Here is a 25,027-nt window from a genome sequence, read left to right as displayed (position 1 = left end):
TCCACGCCCGCCTAAAGCAACACTTATTTAAAACTTTGCAATTCGAATATATTTATGGTGTCTATGCTAAAAATTAATTAAAATTTCAACACCTTCGGAGCTTAACCAACGTCTGACGGTTTTCCGAGCTATGTTCTCCGCCCATTTTAGCTTGGCGACTCTTTGAGATACTCTGGTTCTTCTACGGGTCTCCTGATTCCTGATTTGATCACTTAAAAGTACTTAGGCATAGCTCTCTCCATAAGCCGCTGGGGGAACCGATGATTTCCTTCTAATGAGATCCATAGTTAGCGACAACGTTTAATCACTGTCCTCACCTGCCTGTGGTGCACCCTGCCGTCTAACCGACGAGTATATAGCCCTGAACTGGCAAGACTACAAATGGCACAGACCGGAGCAAACAGTCTAGCTCTGCGATTACCAATCCACCTGCCCAGCGTGGTCATTATCGCGCATAACTTTAATTTAATAAGATTTAGCAATTTTCAATTTTAAAAGTGCCTACATATGTTTCACAGTAGGTAATGATTTTTTTATTCGTACATCTCACCACTCCGTAATATAAATTCTACCGACCTTTATTCTTGAAGGATCATCCATTAATTACTTAGTTTTCTTGAACTCTCCATTAGCTTGGAGGTTATCGTCATGTTACTATGTTGCAATATTAGGCCTACCCTACTAATATTGTTACTTTTAACTTCGTCAAGGCTGCTTTAATTTTTCTCATAGTTTGAACACTTATGACATTTGTGTCATATTTTAATAATTACATAAAGTTTATAGTTAAATTTATGACGTCATTATCGTAACCAAATTTTTTGAAGTAATTCATGGATGACACTTAAATATAATATGTAATGGTGCCCTCATATAGCTAATAAATACTAAAATAAATAAGTGGGTGTATTTTAAATATTAAGGGTTGGGTTTAAATGTTTGAAATTTAATTACTAAAATAAATTTTTGATTATCATTTATTAGCTTTGTGAGGTCCCAATATTTTCAGCTAAGTACTTCCAATTTAACACACTAAAGGCCCTTTAATTTGCATTGGGAATGCGGCCACCTACATTTAATGGAAGGGCAATTTTTGATAACAAAGTTTTATTAGGACTTTAAATAAAAATTTGCTAGGTCAAAATTTCTTGATCAGTATTCAGTAACAATGATGAGTACAATTAAACAATTACAAATTTATCCATATTATTTGATTGTTGTTGATTTTTCCCAATTTATTTAGCACAATATCTAAGATACCAGGTTCAAGCTTCGGGAAGCGATATACTTTAAAATAAATATATAAATTAATATAGCGAAATACCTCACCGATAAGAAACTATATAAAGGTTTCGCTGTCTACGAAAGTGTCTAGGAGATAGGTTTCGCTGACTCTTTGTAGATTACCAATCAACAATCATTTTAAGTACATAATTTTTTACCGGCTTCCTTTACAGATACCAATTTTACCTTCTCGGTAAAATGACTTTCTAATGGTGAAAGAAATTATCGATTAAAAAGAAACGAACAAATATTGACTTTCTATAATACTAGTATATTATAAAAAAGTTACATTGTCACCTAAGAAAATATCATGGTTGAATTTATTTGATTGATCATTATTACAATCATTACCGTAGTATCAATATTTCGCGGTCGATTTCGGTTAAAGCATCACGCAAATGCCATATTTTAAATAAGCATGGTTTTTAACTACGCTCACTTGTGCACGTCTTGGAGAGTCGCCTGCCGGTCAGCATCCTCTTAAGGGCAGATTGAATGCCCCATTTCTTTGGTTTTTTTAAATCTTTCTCGTAGTCCATTTTTTTACCTGTCTTAAAATGTAATCATTCTTTTTCTCACCATATATTCGTACACGTACGTACAAATCCTTTTTTTTTGTTTTACATAAATAAATAGTTTGTTTTTTTACACCATTGTTTTTTTCCCCCGTTTTTAAAACCGTATTTAAACTTAATAGGAAAAAGATAGTTTATGTTATAAGATAGGTAAGATGAAATGAACTTAAAGATTTTTGGTTTGGCTTATTAACAAAGGTCTTGAAGAGCATGTTACGAACAAGATGAATGGATAATGAATCAAGCAAAATCTAATTATCATTTAGCATCATGGTTATGGAACATATGCATTCAATGCTTGGGCGAGGTATTAGATATATCGCTTATAAAAGTTTAAAGTCATGTAAATAATAATATTGCTATATTACATATTTTTTGGGATTTGTGGATAACGTTGTTAAAAATTATATTTTATTGTCCTTGTTGAAATAAAGTTTTTTTTTTAATTATTAACAACTGAATTAATTCCACTAACATCATAGCTGTTAATATATTGATGTTTTAATGTGCAGTGGTACATATAATAAATTAATTGGAAAATATATAATTTTCAGGTCGATCGTGGAGCTGGAATTTCCCGTCGAGGCCAGCAAAACAGGTTAGATAAATTCACAGCTGCATTCAAATAATAAATTTTTTTAAGGTTTTATACACACATAACTTTTTTTTTTTTTTTTCCAAGGTTTTTATTTTTTTATTTTAGCGGCATATCAATGCAACTGTCCCATCTCCTTGCTGTTATTATTTCTGATTCCAAAAAGTGCCAAACATAGACCATAAACTTTAGAAACCAAATGTCAAGGTGAAAGTATTTTCTCTGGAGAAATACATAGGGCGGAACTTTGTAGGACGTGTTCCTTGCATGCCCTGCGAAGTTCTTCTCTGTTTGTAGGCGATGGTTTCCCACTAATCATCAAGTTGGCCATCCGCTTGGCCCGAAAAATGTTCTACTATACAAAAACGAAGCGGAAGCGACGATGGCGCATTCGGTAGGAGCTCGACTTCGGGCTAGCTTTCGTGGGGCCGAGTTCGAATCCCAGCTCGCACCTCTAACTTTTCTAAGTTATGTTGTTATGTGCGTTTTAAGTAATTAAAATATCACTTGCTTCAACGGAGGGAGGGTAAAATCGTGAGGAAACATGCATGCCTGAGAGTTCTACATAATTTTCTCTAAAGTGTGTGGAGTCCACCAATCCGTACTTGCCAGCCTGGTGGACTACTGTCTTGACCCCTTCTCATTGTAGGAGGAGACCCGTGCTCTGTAGTGGGCCGGTAATGGGTCGATGATGATGACACAAAAACAAAAAAAAAAAAACTATAACCTTAGGATATTGCTGCTTTTATGTCTTAGTGTTTTTCGTAAACAATCTGCTATGCCGTGTGGTGACGGCAGATCAGAATACAGTTGTCACCAGCTCTTTTCGGGATGTCGTAAGAGGCCACTTAGAGAATGCAACGGAGACTTGGCAACGTTGTCTGTGCTACTACTCCACCTGCTGCGACCATCGACCCGTTCGCTCAGCGTTTATGTGCACACCCTCTCCACAAGTCCAGCTGTGGACTATTGTTATAAGCAATTAATTTTGATACCGGGGCTTTGGTGGCTCCTAGGACTCGTGCGATGCGTCCAACTGCTCATACAGTGCCGGATGAATTTTCCCAACTCGTCGAAGAACTGCACGAGCTGGACGTTGAGTTTGCGCCCTTCAGGCAAACCTACATCCGCATTCTGCGTGAGGCCGGCGATCCGCAGGCAAGTGATAAATATCCATTTATTCATAGTAAGTCAAGTAAGTGTATATAATTTATCCACTTTTTTATTCCGCTACAAGTTAGCCCTGCAAGTCAGTTCTGCACCAGATAATGCAGTCTAAATCTACCTGTTGTATTAAATGGCGGGGACGGCATGGCAGTTTAACTAAACCCACACCCCTAATAGCGGTACGATCAATTGCTTAGGATGGTATGTAGCAACGGCCGAAGCTTCCCACCATACATAATGGAATCTCATAATGGAATTGGTGTCTTCTAGTGTCTTGTTATTAAGATTTCTATGGTGATACCTGCCAGCAGGACGGTACAGTTTACTACCTGCGCGAAGGTACACTCGCAGCTAACTTCCGCGCCGACATAAAGTTTCAATCCAACTATATAAAGTACTTGATAACGACTAAGACCGGGAGGTATCGTTGCACCTTTGGAGTCCATATAGGACTGAAGTGTATCGGAAATGCACCCGTATTTATATCAAAATACCCACCAACTCTATTCGTGAACATTGGTTGCGAATCAAATATTTTATTTTATTTATTTATTTCCAACTTACGACTAGTTTACAGGAATTTCCTCATGCACTAGCGTAGATACTGATGCCTACCTACACACTAAACTTTATCAGAGTAGCAAATGCACCACAAAGCAACCTTTGTGAGTTCAGTCAGAGTACAAAAAAACAGATCCGTTCTCTCAGCTATGTCGTTTAGGGTGCGAATCGCGCGCGTCAGCGGCGCCTTGTTGAGCAAGTTGGTTCGTCCGCGCGGCACCGCCATATATATAATGTATGATTTTAATTGTTTCTTGAAAACTATCTATCTATCTATATAATAATAATTATTAGCATATTGTAAATATCCTAATCAATTTAGTAGAATATCTGGCAAATGTGTATTGATAGTTATCAAAAGTTTAATTATTTATTTGTAGTGACTTTTCATTTTGACAGCCGATTGGCGGAGTGGGCAGCGACCCTGCTTTCTGAGTCCAAGGCCGTGGGTTCGATTCCCACAACGGAAAATGCTTGTGTGATGAACATGAATGTTTTTCAGTGTCTGGGTGTTAATCTGTATATTATAAGTATTTATGTGTATTATATTGATAAAAATATTCATCAGCTATCTTAGTACCCATAACACAAGCTACGCTTACTTTGGGACTAGATGGCGATGTGTGTATTGTCGTAGTATATATATTTATTTATTTATTAACTAGTGTTGTGCGATACCATTGAACAAAGAACACAAAATGAGGATTCTGTCTGTTCTTTGTATGCAGTGTCCAAAAACAGTGGAAACGCCCCGCGCACGTCTCGATTTGCACCCGCGGAATGTTGCTAGCTCACAAACTTGTCCCCATTCTTATGGTAAACATATAGAACAATATAGGTTGTCAAAGCCAATGACAGCAGCACGATTAAGCTGATAGTGTGTACTAACTATGTGTTTGACTAGATAGTGTGAAAACAAACTGCTTAATTCTATATTCTATATTGTTTATGATCAAAAGTTTAAATACCAATATTCGTTTACTCCGCTGCAAGATTTGTTCCTTTATTCTTCTTCCTACTACCTGTAATTTTTGAGGACCTGCTGATCGGGTTCTCGTGTGCTGATGTTCAAACTGATTCTGTATGTTCTGTATGATGACTGAGCACGGATTCTGTATGTTCTTAATTCTGTGTGCGATACAGGTGACTATTAGTGAGGACATACTGCAACGCAGGCAGTTGACCACCGACCTGTGCGGTGTGTTGTTCCATTCTATCGCGCACGCCTACCACCTCATCAGCGATATCGGCGTGTTGCTCACCCACGTTAACACGCGGAACACTTCCGAAGCCTTGATGCGCCATCCGCCGCATATGCACGTGAGTCCTTTATAGCTGTAATCTGTGCATTGCTCGTAGAATAGTGCCCTTCTAGGTGGACAGATTGATATCAAGCGAATTAGCTAGGAGCGGCGCAAGAAATTGTGGTCCTTACAAAGGACCCGTGTCTAGCAGTGGACGTCCACTGTCCGTTAGAATCGCTGTGTTGGTAGACAACATTACAGTGGGTGGACAGATGACATCGAACAAGACTGGAAGGAGTGGCGCAAAACGATTCTTAAAAAAGACCCTTATCTAGCAGTGTAGTGACAGAAGATATCAACCGAATTGACAAAGATCGTCGCAAGAAATTGTGGGCCTTACAAAAGACCCGTTTTTTTAAAAGCGCTGTGTTGGTAGACAACACGCCAGTGGGTGCACAGATGATAACAAACGAGTTTACGAGTTGCGGCGCAAGACTATTCAATGTGCTCCTTACAAAGGACCCAGTACTGTAATATACGCACATATAAGGTATAGTTACATACATACAGTATACAGTAATTTAGTTTTAAAAATAATTAAGTCTGCTCTCTCCAAAGAAGTAGTTAATTCCACTATAGTGCGATTAATAATCGACTGGAGTAAACCATAAGAACTGAATTTGTGTTCGTAGGCGCACATTAACGTATTGCAAGCGTCACCTCCGGCACCGCCTGCGCAAAGTGCCACTGCTTCTAGTGCCGGAACGAGCTCCAGCGCCGGTCAAGAGGCACATACCAGCACCGCACTAGCCGGTAGGAATAATGAAGCAAACAACGTTAATGCTAACATAGAGCCTGGTCCCGGCAGTTATCAAGTAGAACTACAGACCGCGGTCGTCGACTTGGAAAATATTTTTATAAACGGTCCTAGCGCTAGTCAGGGCTTGCAAAGCCAGAACGATGGCTCTCAGAACCAAGACGGACTGAACGATCGGCGGATCACGATCGGTAAGATTATTTGCAACTAGGTTAGGATGCTGTCACCGTTCATAACGTCAACAATTAAATATCACAACCGTCAGTGGCGTGCACTTCCTACATTCATAAAAACAGTCTACAGACAAGACAAGACTTTTATACAAAACATTGGAGTAATATTTTTGCATTTTGTTTCCTGGCCTATCTACCGCGGTCAAAAATTCTGTGCACGCCACTCCGTAGCTCTCGTACCCTGGCATGAAAAATAATCGAAAGGGTTCTATAGTGCACTCTTTGTCGTTTTATATACGAATACCATTACGACAGAGTTGCCATGTTATACGATATATTCAAAAAGTTATTTTTTTTAACAAAAGATATGCAAAACTTTGCGGATAACATCCGGTATATACGCACCTCGAAATTGACGTATCTGATAAGTTTGTTACAAGTATACGAAGGAATAATAAACAAGGTTAAAATTTTGTAGTCACCTAATTTGGTATGGAGATGAGAGTTCGCAATTCAGAACAACAACTTAATATAGATCGTTTTGTAACACAGGACGTCCTCTGAAGGACACGTTCGCATTGGTAATTCTGGTTATGATTATACAAAAATATAGAAAAGTACAGGCAACTGCGCATCTGAAGTCTTAGGACGTTTTTCACATAAACTTGGAACAATTATTTTTTGGGTGAAATAAAATGATTCGATCGATTGGAAAACTCCGAACCTAAAAGAGACTGCTAGTTCGTAGCATGGTTTTAATTTTCCTGTAATATATATAGATACAGGAATCACTATTAACAGTATTTATTCTATATTGTTTGTTCGCTTTGCAAGCTTCATAAAGGGTGAATGGTGACACTTAATATTTTGATGATTCCAAAACGTTTACGTTTAATAATAACAAAATGTTTGATGAGAGTTTGATACGCCACATAATTTTGTCAGCCCATTTCTCTAAACATCGATTCGCTCCTTGATAATTATTATTATTAGTAGTATTTTTGCAGGTGGGTATTGCTGCCAGTTTACTCACACCGAGTGATTCTCCAACTTAAAATGTCACTTTTTTAATTCTTTATTGTTTTTATAAGTGAATATAACAAGACAAATGTTGAGAAAAAACACTATTTTTAACACTCATGATATTTTTAAATCTCTTTTTATTATTTAATTTAGTTAAAAAATTGTTTAAAAAAGTTTTGTCTGTGTGTCTGTATGTGCGGTTCCCGTATCTCGTGGTCACGATAACGAGCGAAATACTTCACTTATCGAGTTGTTTTTTTTATAGGCTTCAGTATTTTGAGGAATAGAAGCCTATTACTTTTCACGGTATAATTAGATGTAGTTTAATTATTAATGAGATTATGAGGCGTGCACTTATGGATTTTCCAACCATTTTTATAAACAGATTGGTAAAAACATTTAGGCCATAGTCAAGTCTTGTGCTATAATAAAATATTTTTACTCTAAAACACATTATTCCTAACTGCGACTTGAAAGACACGCGATCAATAGTACTTTTCTATATGAGAGTTCCGAAGTTGAAATTATATTCGTTCCTCGGAATGGAATATTGGTTATAATTCATATAGGCGGTGTCCTAATTTTAGTACAAAATGAGGACCGTTTGTGTTATTATTACTTTGATATCATTTTTATATCCACCGGGTATATAATTTTGTGTAAGTTACATTAAAAATCACTTAGTGTAGGCATTGACATATCTAATGACCTACTTGAAACAAATGAATTTTGAAATCGAATTTGGAATTATGAATTTAATGGTTATACGTAGCTTTTAACTTCTACCTATTGCTATGTTTGTGAGCGTAATGTTGGTTGGTTGTCTATTACAATAAATGGACTCAAAAATGATGTTTACATATTTATGCTTGTATACAACTTAACCACGGATTTTGGGGCACTTTGAATTTATATAAACTATGGAAACACGCTTTATGTACTATTTATATAACAATATTAGAACATAGCCATAACAGTAATGTTGGGGTGCCGGATTCTTTTCATATTTTTGCTTTCTTATTATTTTTTTTAAACAACGCAGAAGTTAAAGGTTCCTTATAAAATTTAAAAAAGCTTGTTATGTGTTAACCGTTTCATGTAAAATGTTTCATCCTAAATTTATTGATGTGCAGTGTGAATATTTGCTTCAGTACTTAATTGAATTCGGTGATGGCTTTGGATGCATAAAATATCAATCTTCATCCTTCACGTTTAACCTTTGAACACCAATACAGCTAGGCAGACAGTTTTTGATTAATATAAATGATCAGATCTTCACCGCTAAAAATATTTCATGAATAAATCATTTTTTTTCTAATTTCCGTACTTGTTAACGAATTAACAAAATATAAAAACATAAGATTTTAATTTTAAAATTAAAAAAACACAACACATTCATAATTTTGTAAGATTTTTATTTACTTGTGTTATCATATAGTGGAGGACTCAACAAGGATAAAATATGAACAGAGCTGATGTTCTACTACTATTTATCAGTGTTTCAAATTTCTACTAATTTCTACCATTGTCTACCATTATCGATTGCTTTCTACCATTGTCCATAATTTGCTAACACTGTCTACAGCTTTCTACCAATTTCTAGCATTACACATAACATATTCTTGGTGTTTATCAAATTATCTTCCACATTATCTACCAATTTCTACTTATGCCTACTTTTATCACCAGTTTCTCCTCTTGTCTACGACTTACTACCAATTCCAAGAAATACTGAAAAATGTTGTTCATGTTTTGTATATGTTGTGTGTCTTCACGAAACACTTTCATGGTTGCTAATAAATTTGATATAGAATAGGCTGGAATCGGCCCTCGATAACTATCAGTCATAGAGCTTTACAGCCAAAACTAGGGATGTTTCCCTATAAAAAAAACGTTAAAAATAAGATTGCCCCCAAACGATACAGAAACAATTTCAAAATATCCAAAAGCTGACATGGCACCATTCCAGGCGGTCAAGACATTTTGATTAATATAATTTTATCAATTAAAAAGAAGGTAACTTTATATCCTTCTTTTTGCCTAGTTGTATTGGTGACAAGCTTTGTATATTATAATTACGTAGATGTTGCTTGTGTTTAGTGTTATCGGCGGGAGCCTGCTGATTGTCCTTTTATTTTGAGCCTTTTTGTTGTAGAGTTTGACAATCTGTTTAGAGGAATTGGGCCATCTGGTTATCTTGGGGGCCTTGAAGTTGTGATGCGTATGGAAGAGGTCCCCATCGACAGCGGATCTCCGAGCGCTTCTCAATCGGCCGAAGGCGGAGGTAATGCACTTCGAACTGTTGTAGATTCACATAGTTATTATTAACATTCCATGCGTTGCAAATCCTATAATTAAAAAAAAATACATGCGTCGACACGTGTGCGGACAAGCGACGAGTGGATAGCACTCGTCGCTTGTCCGCACACGTGTCTGTGCATGTTTGCGCATTTGCGTGTGCGTTTTCGTGTGCGTGTGCGCTTGTGAGTGATTGTGAGTGTGTGTGTGTATGTATGTTTGTGTGTGAGTGGGTGTGTTTGTTTGTATATATGCGCGCGTGTGTGTATGTGGTATTTCATTTGGTAATCGCGAACGTTATTTTATACATAACAGTTATAGTCTATGTGCGCTATTTTTTTCTTTTTAACCCATATGATTTTAATGTAAGTTAAAATTTCACAGCGGACCTCTCCCACACGGCTGACATGTTGCAAAACATTGTGGCATCAGTATTACGTCAGGGGTTCCCCCCAGGAGTGGACGCCGTGGTGCACGCTGCAGTGCCACCGCCCCCGGGTCTTGACCTAGGGCAAGCCGAAGGCCAAAACCAAGTTCGAAACCCAGGTGAAGGTCCACCCCCACCTCAATCCCAACCCTCAAATCAGACCCAGGAACGATCTCAAGAGAATCATACCAATACCGAGCAAAACGCATATCCGAATTTGGCAAATGCCAATCGACCAGGTTAAAGTAATTATACAAATAATATCTAATTAGCACCGAGTCTTAATTTGTATAGCGAATTTACAAAAAAATAAAATCGGTAATGTGTATTGACAGATCTCTTGAGATTAAGGCACGTTCAATGTTGTGTCAACATCATACACTTTGACGTTGCTTCTATGTTGATATTGATGTTCGCTTTTGTAATTCATAACCCAGTAATATTAATTCGACAGCCGGTTGGCACAGTGGACAGTGACCCTGCTTACCGCGTCCAAGGCCGTGGGTTCGATTCCCACAACTGGAAACATGTTTATGTGATGAACATGAATGTTTTTCAGTGTCTGGCTGTTTATCTGTATATTATAAGTATTTATGTGTATTATATTTATAAAAATATTCATCAGATATCTTAGTACCCATAATACAAGCTACGCTTACTTTGGGGCTAGATGGCGATGTGTGTACTGTCGTAGTATATTTATATTCATACTAGCTGTTGCCCGCGACTCGCCTGCGTCTGATTTTGCTTTTTGATGTGGCATTCAATTTAGTTGTAGTTCTAAAAAAAAAAGTATTCAGTATCGCTAAGCCTTATATGAGGGATTTGCTGCTGTGTGCTGAGGAGTTTCTATCCTCTATCTCACACCTAGATCTGATCAATGTGATCAGATCTACACAAAACTATTATTTATAAAAAGATATTCAGGCATCAAGGCTCATTTTATATAACTAAACAATATTTTTTTATTAATATTTTTTTTTTTAATTCCACGTAATATCCTTACTAATATTAAAAATGTCAATGTAAGTTTGTTTGTTACGCTTTCACTCAAAAATTACTTAACTTTTCGATCCTCATGAAACTTTATACACATATTCTTGGAAGTGTTAGAAGCAATATAGGATACTTTTTATCCCGACATTGAGCTCGGTTCCTTTGGGAGAGGGAATGAAAGTGTTTGGCGATTTCACACCATAACTCCGACAAATTATAACCGATTTAAATAATTATTTTTGTACTATAGAGGTGATAACGTGTGTTTAATTTTGGCCAAACTTTGTGTAGATCTGATGAATATGTTTGGAGATAGAGAACATAACTCCTCAGCGGACAGCAGCGCGGGCAATATCTAGTAATATTATAATATACAGGAGAGCTGTTTAAAAATAAACAAATGCTTACATACCTTCTTTTCAACCTTGGGATTGTGTTTTTATTCCTGAAATGCATCATGTGCATGATGAATCGTTTCCAACATGCTGGCTGGACTATAAAATAACATTTCTCTTGAAATAAATCATGCAATAATCATTTTTAACAGATCCCCGTGGTCGCGCTACGAGGCACCAACACGAGCCCTTTTCGGTCTTCAACATGGTCTACGATAGATACTTGCAGTGCGAGAGCATCCACGCTAGGCTCCAACTGCAACGTCGTCGGTACGTACCATATTCATCAACACATAAACAAGACGAATACGAAATATTTTTTATATTAACCTTTGACCGCAATCTCACCTGCACGGCTAGCACGGGCAGGGTCAATTATCTCCCGGGAAAAGGATATAAATTTATCTTATCCCTCAGCTTTATCCACACTCAAAGGCCAAAGCCTCCCACCAGTCAAAAACTCTTATATGTGTGTGTCTATATATATGTATATGTGTGGTTTAATATGTTTGCGTTTCTTTAACTATATCACTCGTTTACAGCGACGAGAGTATTGCTGCCGGTGGACCGATCCACTTTGATAATGAATATACGCGTATTCAGGTAAGTTTCATACATGATTGGTACACACTGATACAACGAGCGCCCACAGTATTTTTGGTGGTAATAGAGATCGACATCTTAGTGTTTTTTTTAAGTGTTGAACGCTTTAATCTCAGAAACTTTCAGTCCGGTTTTAATTACCTTTTTTTTTGCGAACGATAGCTTGTTATTTGGGGTAGGTTTTACATATTAGCCTGTAAACTTTTAATGTTTTTAATCTCCTGACGCAAAAAGAGGTTTAAGTAGTGTCCTTTGCTATTTACAACAGATCCCAAATACGTTATATTTGGGCTCATGGCCTATGCACTTGATATTGACTCCACGTTGACCCTATTCAAATAAAAGCATTCATTCAATGAAATATGTGTATTGTGACATTACCGATGACCGATGAGATTCCATTTTAGTATGCGGCGTTACAATATACGGGTTTTATTTTGATGAAATTAAATTTCATATTTTTGTTTATGTTCTACTCGCACTTGGAGGAAATATCAGTATAAATTAGTAATTAACACCAATATGAAACAACCCAACTATTTAATAATTTAGGTATATAGGTACTTAAAGTATTTTTATTTAAACCAATATTTTAATAAATAACGAAGAAAAACTTTCGTTAGTGGTGACTTTGTAATTTAATTATATAGAGAAAATGTTACTAAATCGTGTTAAGTGGATAACCATTTGATTAAAAATATGGTCGAAAATAACATATATTTTTCTAGCTGTGATAAACTACATTAAATATATTTTTAATAGTTTGACTTCATTTAACCTCATTTCATAGCACTTAGCATCTTAAGTTATGGCAATGAACTATTAATAATTTTGGCTATTAGTTTGCGTGCAATACGCGTTGCCCACGGTTCAACATATCAAACAACTTGTTTATGACATAAAGCTAACAATTTTAATTGAGTAGAGTTGGTGTTGAGTCTATATGGTGTGTGAAGATCACTAGAATTGTCTTATTGAGTAATTGTTGGATACATGATTAACGATGCCCTTCGGCGAAGGGAAAAAAAGCTATTGTAGGCCATTTTTTTTTTAAATTCTATTAATACTTTTATTAATGTAATGATTTTTTCAGAACAATGTCGAAACTCTGTACGATAGATTCGACAGGCACTCTTTTGATCACGAATCATTGGTTATCGCTGTTACAGTGACTCTGGTAAGTATTCACTAATTATTTACCTCATAAACAGAATTTGCTTTAAAACATGCCAATTTCCGACACGCCAATAATGGAAAAATTGAAGCCCAGGCTATTTTAGTAAACTAGCAAAATTGTGTTTAATCAGAAAAGTTAGGTTAAATTTACTTAATCATCCTAAGCTACTGGAGTAAAGATTTAAATAATTTTCCCCTAATTAACTATGCTAACTAATTTTGACGCAAATGGAATAATTTTTATTTTGGACAATGGCTAAAATATTGTACTTAACTAATCATGTATCATGTATGTATTTTTATTCATATTCGAAGTGAGATTGTTTGTTTTCAATAATTTTTTTTTTATTTGTTAACTCATTACACATAATACTATCATAGGTCTTAATTTAAAGGTCATTATCATAGGTCTTAATTTAAAGGTGTAAGCATAAACACATAATAATTTTTCCGTACACCCAGCCGTTGACAAATTTTTGCTTGGTTAGTTTAATAGATTAGTACATTAACATCCACAATAAATGATGCAAAATTGTTACTTATTCACATTACCATTTAGAGTGAGAGTAGGTCGACAATGGTAAATGTACATAAAATACATAAATAAAACAGCAAGCAACAGCAGTTTTTCAAAATGTGTTGTGATGCCTACTGTAGGGCAATTGTATAGGGCGCCATCTAGTGGCAGTACAGTTTCCAGTATTTAAACTAGATGGCGCTCCTTCGGAAAATTCACACTTGGCGCTATGGTGTCCCCGCCACGACCCACTTTATATCCTGTTTGCAATGTCGACCGATCTTGAACTGTAGGTACATTTTTATAAACGAATTTATATTTTTCAGCGCGAGGCCTGCTCGTTCAACTCTCGACGTACTCTGCAGCCAAATGAGTTGATCCCTCTACGCCGGCGTCTGCAGGTGTATATGAGAGATTTGATGCAGGGAGAGTACGAGGAAGGCACCCAGGAGCGACTAGCTGACATGATTTTCGAGCGTCACGCTGCATTCATTGAACGCATTGTGAGTAAAAAGTTCTTGTTAAATGCTATTTGGTTAATAGTAGATTGTCCTACAAGAAAATTAAATGGGATCAAAAATTTCTCAAAATTCTAAATTTCTTTATTAGGCACCTATGAAACGTTCATACACATAATATGTTAACATGATTGTATGGGGACGGTGATAACTTTGTTCAACTTAAACCCAAAGCTACGAGGGTTCCAAACGCGCCCTGGTCTAAGACGAGCCCACAACAAACATAGCTGGGTTTTATTACCGAGTTACAGACTCTGCTTTTAACTTCGATTGCGAGGAAATTTGTTCGAGGTCGTATGGTTCGATTCCAGGGTAAGATAAAAACTTAATATTTAAATGAACGATAAAATGTGTTTTATGTCCAAATTTGGCACTGTTTTTTATTTCGACTGCAAAGAAGTAAAATATTTCAACGAATATTAATAAGAATTGGATGGAAAAAAGAAGAAAATTGAAAATGTAAAAAACCATGTAGTGTTTATTACACTGTTTGCATTAAAAAAAAATCTAAGTTATCGTCACTCAAGGTGGCTGGTGGTGGTGTTATGGCTTAATATGTTCAACACACAAAAAACCCAACCAGAAAGTCTATAATACCTAACTATATACATTTACCTAACTACATACTACTAAACTAGCGCTATATTGGCTAAAAATGAGTTTTCAATAGGTACAATGATAAATTTAATTCCAGGTTACAATCACCCCGATGCGCGGAAATATCGATGTGATCGCGTCAATGAAGGCGGTATTTATTCGATTCTTAAACGAGGCCATGACGGTACTGGTTTTGGGCGATGTAGAAGCTTTCTCTCGTCGATTCCGCATTGTGTACCCTCGTTTGTTCTACGAGCTTTGCGGAGTTATCTCGTATTGCTGCTTGGAAGGGGTAGAGGGACTGAAGAAGATATATCACTCGTTTATTGTAAGTTTGAAATGCTGACGTGATACCAATGGCGTAGAATTTCCAGTATAATGACTTTTTTACTGTTTTATACACATTTAATGTACATAAAATAAACATCAATATTAAAATTTTATATATACTGACACGGAATTAATTCTCTCGCTTCCCTATAGCATTAAATGAAATTAGGGTCCGCGTTTCGAAATAAACGTCACAATTCGCAGCCTTTTAACTTCCCACTGTATTAAATTGAAATATAAACTTTTATATTGGGATGTTTTTACCGATTAAGTTTAATTTTTTTTTAATGTTTTATTTGGTTCTAAAAGGTTGACATGATTCAAAATTTGGATGAACCGGTGCGCGATCTGCTGCACAGCCTTGCTATGGAGAACTTGAATGCTGCGATTATTCGTGTGGAGCAGAACAAGATACACTTTGCACAGTTCATACACCGTAGAGACCAGGCAGGCCCGGTACGTAGAGTTAGCGATCTCATAATAGAACACTTTGATTCGGAAAGTATTTTCACAATGGAAGGAAAAAACTGCCAAAAGTTGGCTAAAAGACTATTAAGTGAAATCGCCTGATTGAACTAGGCGATCTTTCTTAATGGTCATTTAGCTTGCGGTCTCGCAGAACAACGTTCTACTCTGCCAACTGTAAGTAAACTGTTGAAGGATTGTTAAAATTAGATGACAATTATTTATTCAAGTATGCAATATTTTTCTTTCTGAAAATTATATGCACTTTTTAATATATTTTATTGTTTAAATGGCATAATCATAAAATTAATAAAATGATTATTAAAAGCGCAGGCTGAGCGCGTGACTTGGAAAAACCGTAAGTTACAAAAATCGAAAAGTCAAACGCAAAATGGTGTAATATTTTATTTTCTTCAGACTGCACTATATGCATAAATACCTACCTTTTTGAGAGCCCATATCGTAAAATAAATAAATTGCATTGCCCGTCGAATAATATTAGAAATTTATTAATTAACAGTCACAGTTGGCTCCAACCACCAGCAGTCTATTTGAAAGCACGACATCTTCCGGAGGTTTGAGCACCGTTCATTCGCCGATGAGCTCCATGCCAGACACAGAACATACGCCCGATACATGCGATGAATCCGACGATACAGACGACGCGGAAGTTAATGACGAAAGTGAAGACACAAAGGACTCCGAGAAAACAGAGTCGAATACAGACAGTTCCACAGAGCTGGCACCATCAGAAGAGGCCAGGCAAATGGCAGTGGACGATGCCGTGTCAAGAATCAATCGTCACGAATCAACGGTAATCCCTGTTCGCTCCACCGGCGCTGACCGTCGTGATTATGTTCCTGAACGTCTCGACCAGGCGAGAGCACAGTAAGTTTTAAACAATACGTTCCACGTAAATTCAATACATTAATATATTGTACCAGGTTAGTTGAATCTCCATCTTCGGCCTCAAGCGTCTTAATGGTGGTATAAATATACATATATTACAACTATACACACACCGCCATCTAACCCAAAAGTAGGCGTAGCATGTGTTATGGGTGGGTACTAAGATAACTGACGATTATGAAAATTAAGCTTAATTTGCTAAAAAGGTATAAAAGGCGACACATTTGGCTAATTTTTCATATAACAATTATTCATTGTCAAGTTAACATCTGAGGATGCTCCGGTTTCGGAGCGAAACGTGCGTAGAGGGTTCATTGCCCAAGATCTGTTTGGTGTGGAGTATAAGGATTGAAGAAATTATAAATTACACCATACGAATTCTCCTGCTTTTCGCGGAGTATTTAATTATTAAATAAAATTAGTTTGTTTTTAATGAATAATATACACAAATACTTATAATATACAGAGAAAAACTCAGACCGTGAATCATGTTCATCACACGAATATTTTCCAGTTGTGGTAATCGCACCCACAGCCTCGCATTTAGAAAGCAGGATCCCAGTCCCAAGAACAAGATTTGATGTCGACCATACCAAAAGCGCTTTCGCTCTTCCGTTGTCAAGTCTGATTCCTTATTGGACCTATCACCATACTGGTATCTGGCAATGACCTATATTATATATACCACTCGCGTAATATTAAAAGTATATACCTCGATACTGATTCCCGAGGTGATCATATACTATATCATACACATATTGAAGTGCGTCAAGGTTGGTACATAGTAGGTAGATAGGCGGGGTATTCTTCAGGTGAACCATTGCATGTGAGCATTCTCGTAAAGTCTCTTTTAGTTTTCCTAACACTGTAAATATTGTATAGTCCAAATTGCACGTTATTGGGTTTCTCTGCCAGAGGTGTTTTCAGTACCAGTCAGTAGTCATAAAAAAAATTACAAATTAAACCATCATTCCCGATTAGAATTATTCAGTGACGGAGGATGATTATACAAGGTTTGTTGGAAAGCCGAAAGGGATTGCAGTATTCATAATAATAAGAGGTAAAACGTTTTTTTGCCACTTTAGAGAGATATACAAAGTATTCATTTAAATAGACGGTTACAACCGTGACATCCGCTGTGTTTACTACATTTAAGGTTAATGTTGATTAAAGTTGATTAGTGTTGATTCCAAGTTATTTCAACAAGGGTGGTATTATGAATACTATAATCATTTCTCAAAATCTATTATTACTGACACTTTTAATGTCGCCCAGTAACTCCATGCTAACAAGCTTTGTATAATGTGCACTTCTTAAATAAGTTACAAAAAGTAGCTGTATAAAAGATCTACACAAGCAAGATGTTGTATTGTACTGGCTTACCTATCGTCTGCCATTTAAATTTTATTTCAAAATTGCATTAACGAATAATTCTTTCAAAAACTGAAAGTTAACATCATAACAAACAAAAAATAGTCCCTGACACAACTCTTAAAGAAGAAAATACAAATCCGTGTATAAAAACCAAAACATTCCCACGGCCCATCCTATAACGACACTTACCATCACAAAAAAACAAATTTTATTTTCGCTTGTTTATATTTTACTAGATTACGAAAGCGTTGTCGTAATGATATTATAGAACTTCATTTTAATTGTTTGATTGGCCCACGATCCTCCTGCCGTCTTAGATAATTTTTTGTTTGTAAAAGTGCAAGCTATACCTTTTTTTAAATTATTAACGGTGAATGCAGTTTTTAGTTTGATAAAATCAAAATGGCGGACTGTATGTAGGCTAAAATATTCATTGCCCTTTGCTTCCTGATCTTTTCTTGTACGATCACAATCCAAACATAAGATGCGCCAGTTCTAGTTAGGAAGCTTGCAAAGCGTTTTATCGCATGCAGGACATGAAAACTCGTGCAAGAAAAGTGCTCCTTTTGATCTACGCTTTTCATATGTGTACTCTATATGGGGCTCACACTGAATAGTTCTATTACTAATATAAGATGAAAAAAAAATCCGCAACCATTATTAATACTCATTATATGTAACATAAATGCTTTTTACTTAATTTCATGCATACTTAGTGCGGAAATAAAAGCTGCTTATCTTAAGGCTCGACAGGAAGCACTAATGAGGGAACGCAGCAGAAACAGGTATTAACGCTTTAATCTATTAATTTGATAGAGGACCTATATATATACATATATATATCTCTAAAATTTATTTCATATATCAATATTTTTACCACAATCAAATACATAATTTTCATTTAATTCAATAAAGAACGAGTCTAGAAGTATGCCCAGCCATAATAAATTAACATCGAAGGCACCGCATTTTCCATCTCTATTGACCTTAAATGACATCATATGATTGCGAGCTGCTTAACGCTTCATGCTAAATTAGGCAAGATTCATCACAAACCGAGGAATACAGCCAGGTAAAGCGGCAAGCAGAAGACGATGACGACGATGACCTGGGCTTCCCAGGAACGTCTGGCCAAAGCGCTACTCGGGTGTCAACACAGTCTCGCCATAGGCGGGTCCAGCCCCGACGCATTTCCGCCATGTTAAACCGTGGCCGGTTCAGGTAAATTACTCAGAAAGTTCTATCCGTCCGCATTTATTTACTATTTTAGTTATGTGAGTAAAATACAAAAAAAGCTTATATTATTGTATGTATGGTGAGAGTACGTTAACATTCTATCATCAAATTAGGATGGATATGTTCCGGAACACCGGGTCGAGGCAAAGGAACGAAGAAACCGTAACTGCTAGTTCCACACCGAGTCCTCCTCTTGTTAACTCTGACGAAGTACAAGCCAGTCGCGGTAACAGTGGGCGCGGACGTATGGGGCAAATGGGCAGGTAAGAATGGAAGTTAAAGAAACTGCAATAATATAATTTGACTAGATATAACAGGAAGCCCAAGTGTATAGTATATTATGTGCCCAAAATACAAAGCATAAGGCACTTGTCTAATTTTGGCCATTTTATATTAACGCTAGGGCCACCACTCGCCATCCAACTTTCGACGTACCAAATGCTGCGGGCACGCTCGGCCCCATCAATGGCTTGGTTACCGGCCGTACCGATCAGAACGGACGAACATCGACTATGCAAAGTCGTAGTCGGTTCAGGTAAGATCTCAGGCTGCCAAATTGAAGATACATTCTAAATTAAACTTATTTCACAATTTATCTACTTATTTACAAATTATACTTTGTTTAATATTTAAATCAATCCACCTTTATTCATAACTTTTATTAAGTAGAAAGTATAATGCACAATAATTTAAATACTACACAACAGTGATAAATAGTATTAGGTCGGAGACATATAATATGTATAAACTTAATTAACTTGGAGCTACTAATGCCCGCTAATTACACCTTACCGCCGCTAATTATTCTTTTAATTATATATAACAAATGACCGCAAATAATGTGGTCTAGTACAGGTAAGCAACGTTGACTGAAGTCAGTGAGTGGATGAGTGTCCGACTTTGAATGCTTGAAAAAAAATTGGCATCCGTCAGTCTCTCTTATAGGAAGAGCCAAAATCGCAGTTAGTTTACTGGTATGTAGAAGACACTGAATTAAGAACACAGAATCCTCATTCAGCCATACATGCACGTCTCATTTCACACCCGCGGAATGTTGCTAGTTCACTTTTGCTATTTCCTCATTTTATGGTAAAGGTTTAGAACAGAGTTAAAAAAAATTCTGTCAACTGCTAAATTTATGAAGTGACTAACCAATTGTTCGAGAAACACTAATAATGTGGAACTAAAGTGGAATGGTTTCTGATGCTTCAATGTTAGTCGTGTACACCGTGTGGCAGAACTTTATCTAGTATAGTTAAGCCTACAACGGGGGGTTTGCTGCTGTCTGCTGAGGAGTTCTGTTCCTCTTAACTCTAATAATATTTACCATATATATACATACAATTAAAGCAAAAATTAAAATGATTATACAATTATTTTCAAGTGCAAAAACAAGAAAAAATAATTTTTGTTAGCTTTTAACAGAGTTTGGTGTGAAATCATAAAAAATGTCAAGCCCACTCCCTAGAAAATTGCTTGGGAGAGGGTAACATTTTTATAGCCATCGTTTCTTCAAGGTCCAATATGAATAATATAAAGAGAAAAGTAAAGCTGCAAGACGGTATGACATTTTTAACACACATATTTGTCACCGATGCGTTGCCGGCTTTTAAGGAATTTGTTTATCCGCTTCTTGAATAACCATAGATTGTAGTTTGGCGGTAACACCTATGATGGGAGATTGTTCGACAATTTGCAAGTGCCCAGTAGACTTCTACTGACTACTGACTACTTATCACTTGATCTGGTATTGCGAATAGTAGAAGAATACCAGGCATCCAGATGGTGAATCGGCACTATGAAGACGTTGTCTACAAAAATGCACTCTGATGTACACACTCAAACACTATAGCCGGGCCGGCATTATTAATAACATTTTGTTTAATACTGTTGTTGTTTTCAGGGTCAACCGGCATTCCAGACCCGGCCCACAAAATCCGCCGGAATCTACTGACGATTCTACTCTCGTAAGTATAATATGGCTTTAGACTGACATGTTAATAAAATACCGATATAAAATGGTTGGGATTTTCGATTGGGGTCTTAGTTATTAACTTGTTCACGCGACGCGGCACAACCAAAGATTCTTTGGGCATACTCCGACATTAAAGTTTAGTTATGTTTTCATTTACACGCTGTATATTATTTGACTATCTTTAACAAGCAACTATTGAAACTTAAAGTTTAATGTTACTGGGTTAGTTTAATATTTCTATCGATTCGTATGATGCCTAATTAATTACCTAATTAAATCGTGACAAAAAAAATCTTTGAACTATTAATATATTATATACTATCACTATATATTGTAACGCAAACTTCAATAATCAGTTTTAAACACAGTATTATTTTGTTACTAATTTTTCAATAGAGTTTTATAATTTTTAACAAATGAATTGATTTTCTATTCATGTTCATCAACTCTTTGATGTTTAAGATGACTTTAGTAAACGTAACATAGAGGATAAGTTTTTTAAAAAAAAGTAAACTTGTTCGACGGTGGGAAATATTGATGAAGTGTTATTATTTACAATGCAGTCGAAGATGGTCACGGGCTAACCTGTTAGTGGTTTGTCAGTACACCCCAAATAGGTTACTATATGCCAGAGTGCCTGAACGCAAAACTTCTTGATGGAAAGTGTCTGTCGGTACTAGGAAGTGTGATAACTAGTAACGGCCGTAGCCTCCCAGACCCGAACATATTGAGCCTTTCCCGCCAAATAAGCGTATCCGACAAATGAAAAATTTCAGAAAAGAAGGTTTATTTGTATGAAAATAAAAATAAAATCTGACTTAACTGTACACTACACTTTTTGAATGTTTTATCATAACTTTTTATATTTCGAATTTAAATCCGTAAGTAAATTAAATATTTATTGAACAGTTTATATTACTTATTAAGTGTAGTATGAGATTTGAAAATAAATTGTTTATTAATTCAGTTTTAAAGTCTGCTTAAATATGGCTCCAGGGAGGAAGTTAATCTATTAAGGTAACGAGTGAAGTAGGTACAATTGATTTTGATTGATCTTTGTTAAATGTTCAAGGTGTTTATTGCCTTTATGTCGTAGTACTTACTTATGTTGCCGGAAAAGTACCTACGCGTTTTATAAAACTCAAAAATCTTACAGTCTTCATCATATTCATATGGTTTATTAAATATACCTTATATAACAAAATATGTTACTCTGAGCAGATAATAATTTATCCAATAATAATATAACGTAATATGTCGTATACCAGTCGATCAATGTGGTATGTAGCATCTTATAGAAGCCGCAAACACTTATAAAAAATATAAAAAAAATAACAATTAGCAAAACCATGACATAAAGGCAAAATATAAAGGCCATTACAGTTTTGACTCTTTTGCAAGACCTGCATGCAATCTTGCAAAAAAAGTTATTTCTGTGTGTACGAATGCCGTATCCGCATGCAAAACGGCGTTTTAAAAAGTTCGAATGGTGGTTATGTGTTGATCTTCTTAGTATCTAAGTAGATGTACGTATTTCGGTACATAGCTGCCTCGTTGGTTCAGTAGTTTGCATGCTCGACTACGGATCTCGAGATGGGTTCGAAGCCCATGGATGTGGGATTAGGTTTTTATTTGTCAATACATTCTCAGTAGCTGTCAGTAGTTAGGAAGCTGACTCAGATAGAAGATTTGTCTCAGAGAAAGACAATGATGATGATAGATTTAATCGATTTAAAGAAAAAAGTTAAATATCCATCAAAACAATGCAGATATCGATTCCAAGTTCAATGAGAATAATAGTCGAATAGGTTCCTTAACGGTAATATACGCTACCTCATCCACGCTGTATGTATGTGTGTCAAAATTATCATTCTGAATTGAAGATCTCGATCCCTACAAACAAATAATCAACACATAGGTACCATGTTGATGTTGTGTCGTAAGCAATGTTTAGAACAACAGTCGGCTCGGGTTTTATTTCACCATTGTTGTAGGTACCATCTGCGCAGATAGCGCAACACTGGGGCGAGAACTGGGGTCCCACCATCACGCGCGATCTCCAGCGGCAGAGGGCTGCTAATGCAGACGAACCCTACAGCGATGCGTATCTCACGGGCATGCCGCCCAAGAAGCGCCGCTGCGTGCGGCAGTCCCGACCATCTACGACATTGAACGCGTTCATCACTGGTGAGACATGCTTGCATTGGTACAGCTTGATATCCCTTCGCGCCTCTGCGCAGGAGATATTTTTTACAATTGTACGTAAACTGTGATCAGCGCTCTTCGGAAGGCCGACTGGCGCAGTGGGCAGCGACCCAGCTTTCTGAGTCCAAGGACACATAATTCCCACAGCTGGAAAAGTTATGGCGATGTGTGGTTCGTTTTCCTGGGATATAAGTAGCCTCTCTCTCCGTCCTTTCAACTAACTCTGTCAAAAATCAATGTTGATTGGTTACTTGTTTAGTAAGTGAAGGATTTTTTGTTCGTCCTTGAACAATAAAATACACTTTTGTATTTATACTAACTATTAGTGAGGATGTTAGCAATCATTGAATCCAAACAGCCTAACAGCAAATTTTGATCCATAATACTAGCAATTCCGATCACAGTTTACGAGCAAGCGGTTTGAGCGGCGTAAGCGTAGTTTTGATAGGGCGATGCTTTGTGTTTCTCAGAGGGTGTATCAGCGACGACGGGGCTGCAGAGCGGGGTGCAAGGCGAAGAGCAGCTACGCGCCACTGTCCGCGAGCACGTGCGCCATCTTTCTCGCTCCCGCGCTGCCGCCTCGCCGGACTACGAACCGCGCCGATTTGCTGGAACCGCTCGCTTCCTCAGTCAGACCAGGTATTGTGTTATTTCCTCACGAGTTCGCGGAGCCGGCATTTTGTTATACATTGAGCGCGTTCTAGGTGTTAGAAACGGGAGCTAGGAGTTATAACCGTTAAGGTCTCGAAAGCTAATTAAATTATTGTCTCGATGGTCGATCACAATGCTCTTGTCGAAACGTTTAGTCCTACTTTTCAATCAATTTATTTTTTTAGTCAAGAAATAAAATTCAAAGTTATAGAGCTCGTCCGGGGTAGTACTCCTGCTTATTTCCGTGTTGCAATGCTGTGTTCTGGTATGAAGGGTGCGGTGGGGATGAGGCTTAAAACCTAAGATTCAGGTCGATGGACACAAGACATTACAGGACATGTCCCTTACATGCCCTGCGAAGTGTCGCCCTGTTTATAAGCGATGGTTTTCCACTTACCATAAGGTGGTCCACCTGCTTTGTTCGCCAATTATAACAATAAAAAAGGACCATTAACAGGTTTATTGAAAATACATTATTTTTTAGAAAATTGGCTCGGCGTTCGCCTGATAACAGCAAAACATCTGCACGGAGGTCGCCCGAAAATAGCAATGAATAAAGGATATCCCAGTTCTCGCTGTCGGATTCAAGTTAAAAAGTTAAAATCATAAAATATTACCCCACACGTTTTAATTAATTGTTTTTGTATAATAATAATCTATATTTATTATTTTAACCGTTAATTATTCATTGTTTTTTTTATATTATGTTATGTCAAGTTAGGTTTCTTGATTTCTAATGACTTAATTGAAAAACATTGTGTTGTCGATAAGCTAGAGCTGGCACTTTAGTCGTATCACAGATGTTGACACAATTAAACTTTGGACACGTGGTTAGCATGTATGGCTGCGGATGACGAGGTCTTGGGTACGATTCCCGGGTCGAGCTACGAGCTACGTGCTGGGATTTTTACGTGTG

At 36.8% G+C, this 25,027-nt stretch overlaps 1 protein-coding gene across 8 annotated transcripts in view; it reads left to right on the top strand.

The window, feature by feature from the left end:
- Positions 1-24,744, top strand: part of LOC120636345 — a 30,744-nt gene extending 6,000 nt beyond the window's left edge. For 2 of the 8 annotated variants that reach the window (XM_039907777.1, XM_039907776.1), the window contains exons 7-27: positions 2,414-2,457; positions 3,471-3,612; positions 5,326-5,502; positions 6,119-6,434; positions 9,595-9,723; positions 10,122-10,283; positions 11,708-11,825; positions 12,098-12,158; positions 13,252-13,335; positions 14,178-14,354; positions 15,064-15,294; positions 15,606-15,752; positions 16,282-16,649; positions 18,761-18,829; positions 19,113-19,265; positions 19,394-19,543; positions 19,684-19,815; positions 21,184-21,247; positions 23,250-23,442; positions 23,931-24,099; positions 24,596-24,744. In XM_039907777.1, coding sequence (XP_039763711.1) covers positions 2,414-2,457; positions 3,471-3,612; positions 5,326-5,502; positions 6,119-6,434; positions 9,595-9,723; positions 10,122-10,283; positions 11,708-11,825; positions 12,098-12,158; positions 13,252-13,335; positions 14,178-14,354; positions 15,064-15,294; positions 15,606-15,752; positions 16,282-16,649; positions 18,761-18,829; positions 19,113-19,265; positions 19,394-19,543; positions 19,684-19,815; positions 21,184-21,247; positions 23,250-23,442; positions 23,931-24,099; positions 24,596-24,668 — 3,159 coding nt within the window. In that variant the 3' untranslated portion in view covers positions 24,669-24,744. The remainder of the gene's footprint in view (positions 1-2,413; positions 2,458-3,470; positions 3,613-5,325; positions 5,503-6,118; positions 6,435-9,594; positions 9,724-10,121; positions 10,284-11,707; positions 11,826-12,097; positions 12,159-13,251; positions 13,336-14,177; positions 14,355-15,063; positions 15,295-15,605; positions 15,753-16,281; positions 16,650-18,760; positions 18,830-19,112; positions 19,266-19,393; positions 19,544-19,683; positions 19,816-21,183; positions 21,248-23,249; positions 23,443-23,930; positions 24,100-24,595) is intronic. The other 6 variants (XM_039907782.1, XM_039907778.1, XM_039907781.1 and 3 more) reach the window with 6 other exon arrangements.
- The last annotated feature ends 283 nt before the right edge of the window (positions 24,745-25,027 follow it).

The sequence above is a fragment of the Pararge aegeria genome, chromosome Z, assembly GCF_905163445.1.
Source record: "Pararge aegeria chromosome Z, ilParAegt1.1, whole genome shotgun sequence".
NCBI lineage: Eukaryota > Metazoa > Arthropoda > Insecta > Lepidoptera > Nymphalidae > Pararge > Pararge aegeria.
The sequence above is the reverse complement of the archived record's forward strand: the minus strand, read 5'-3'. Positions and strand labels throughout refer to the sequence as shown.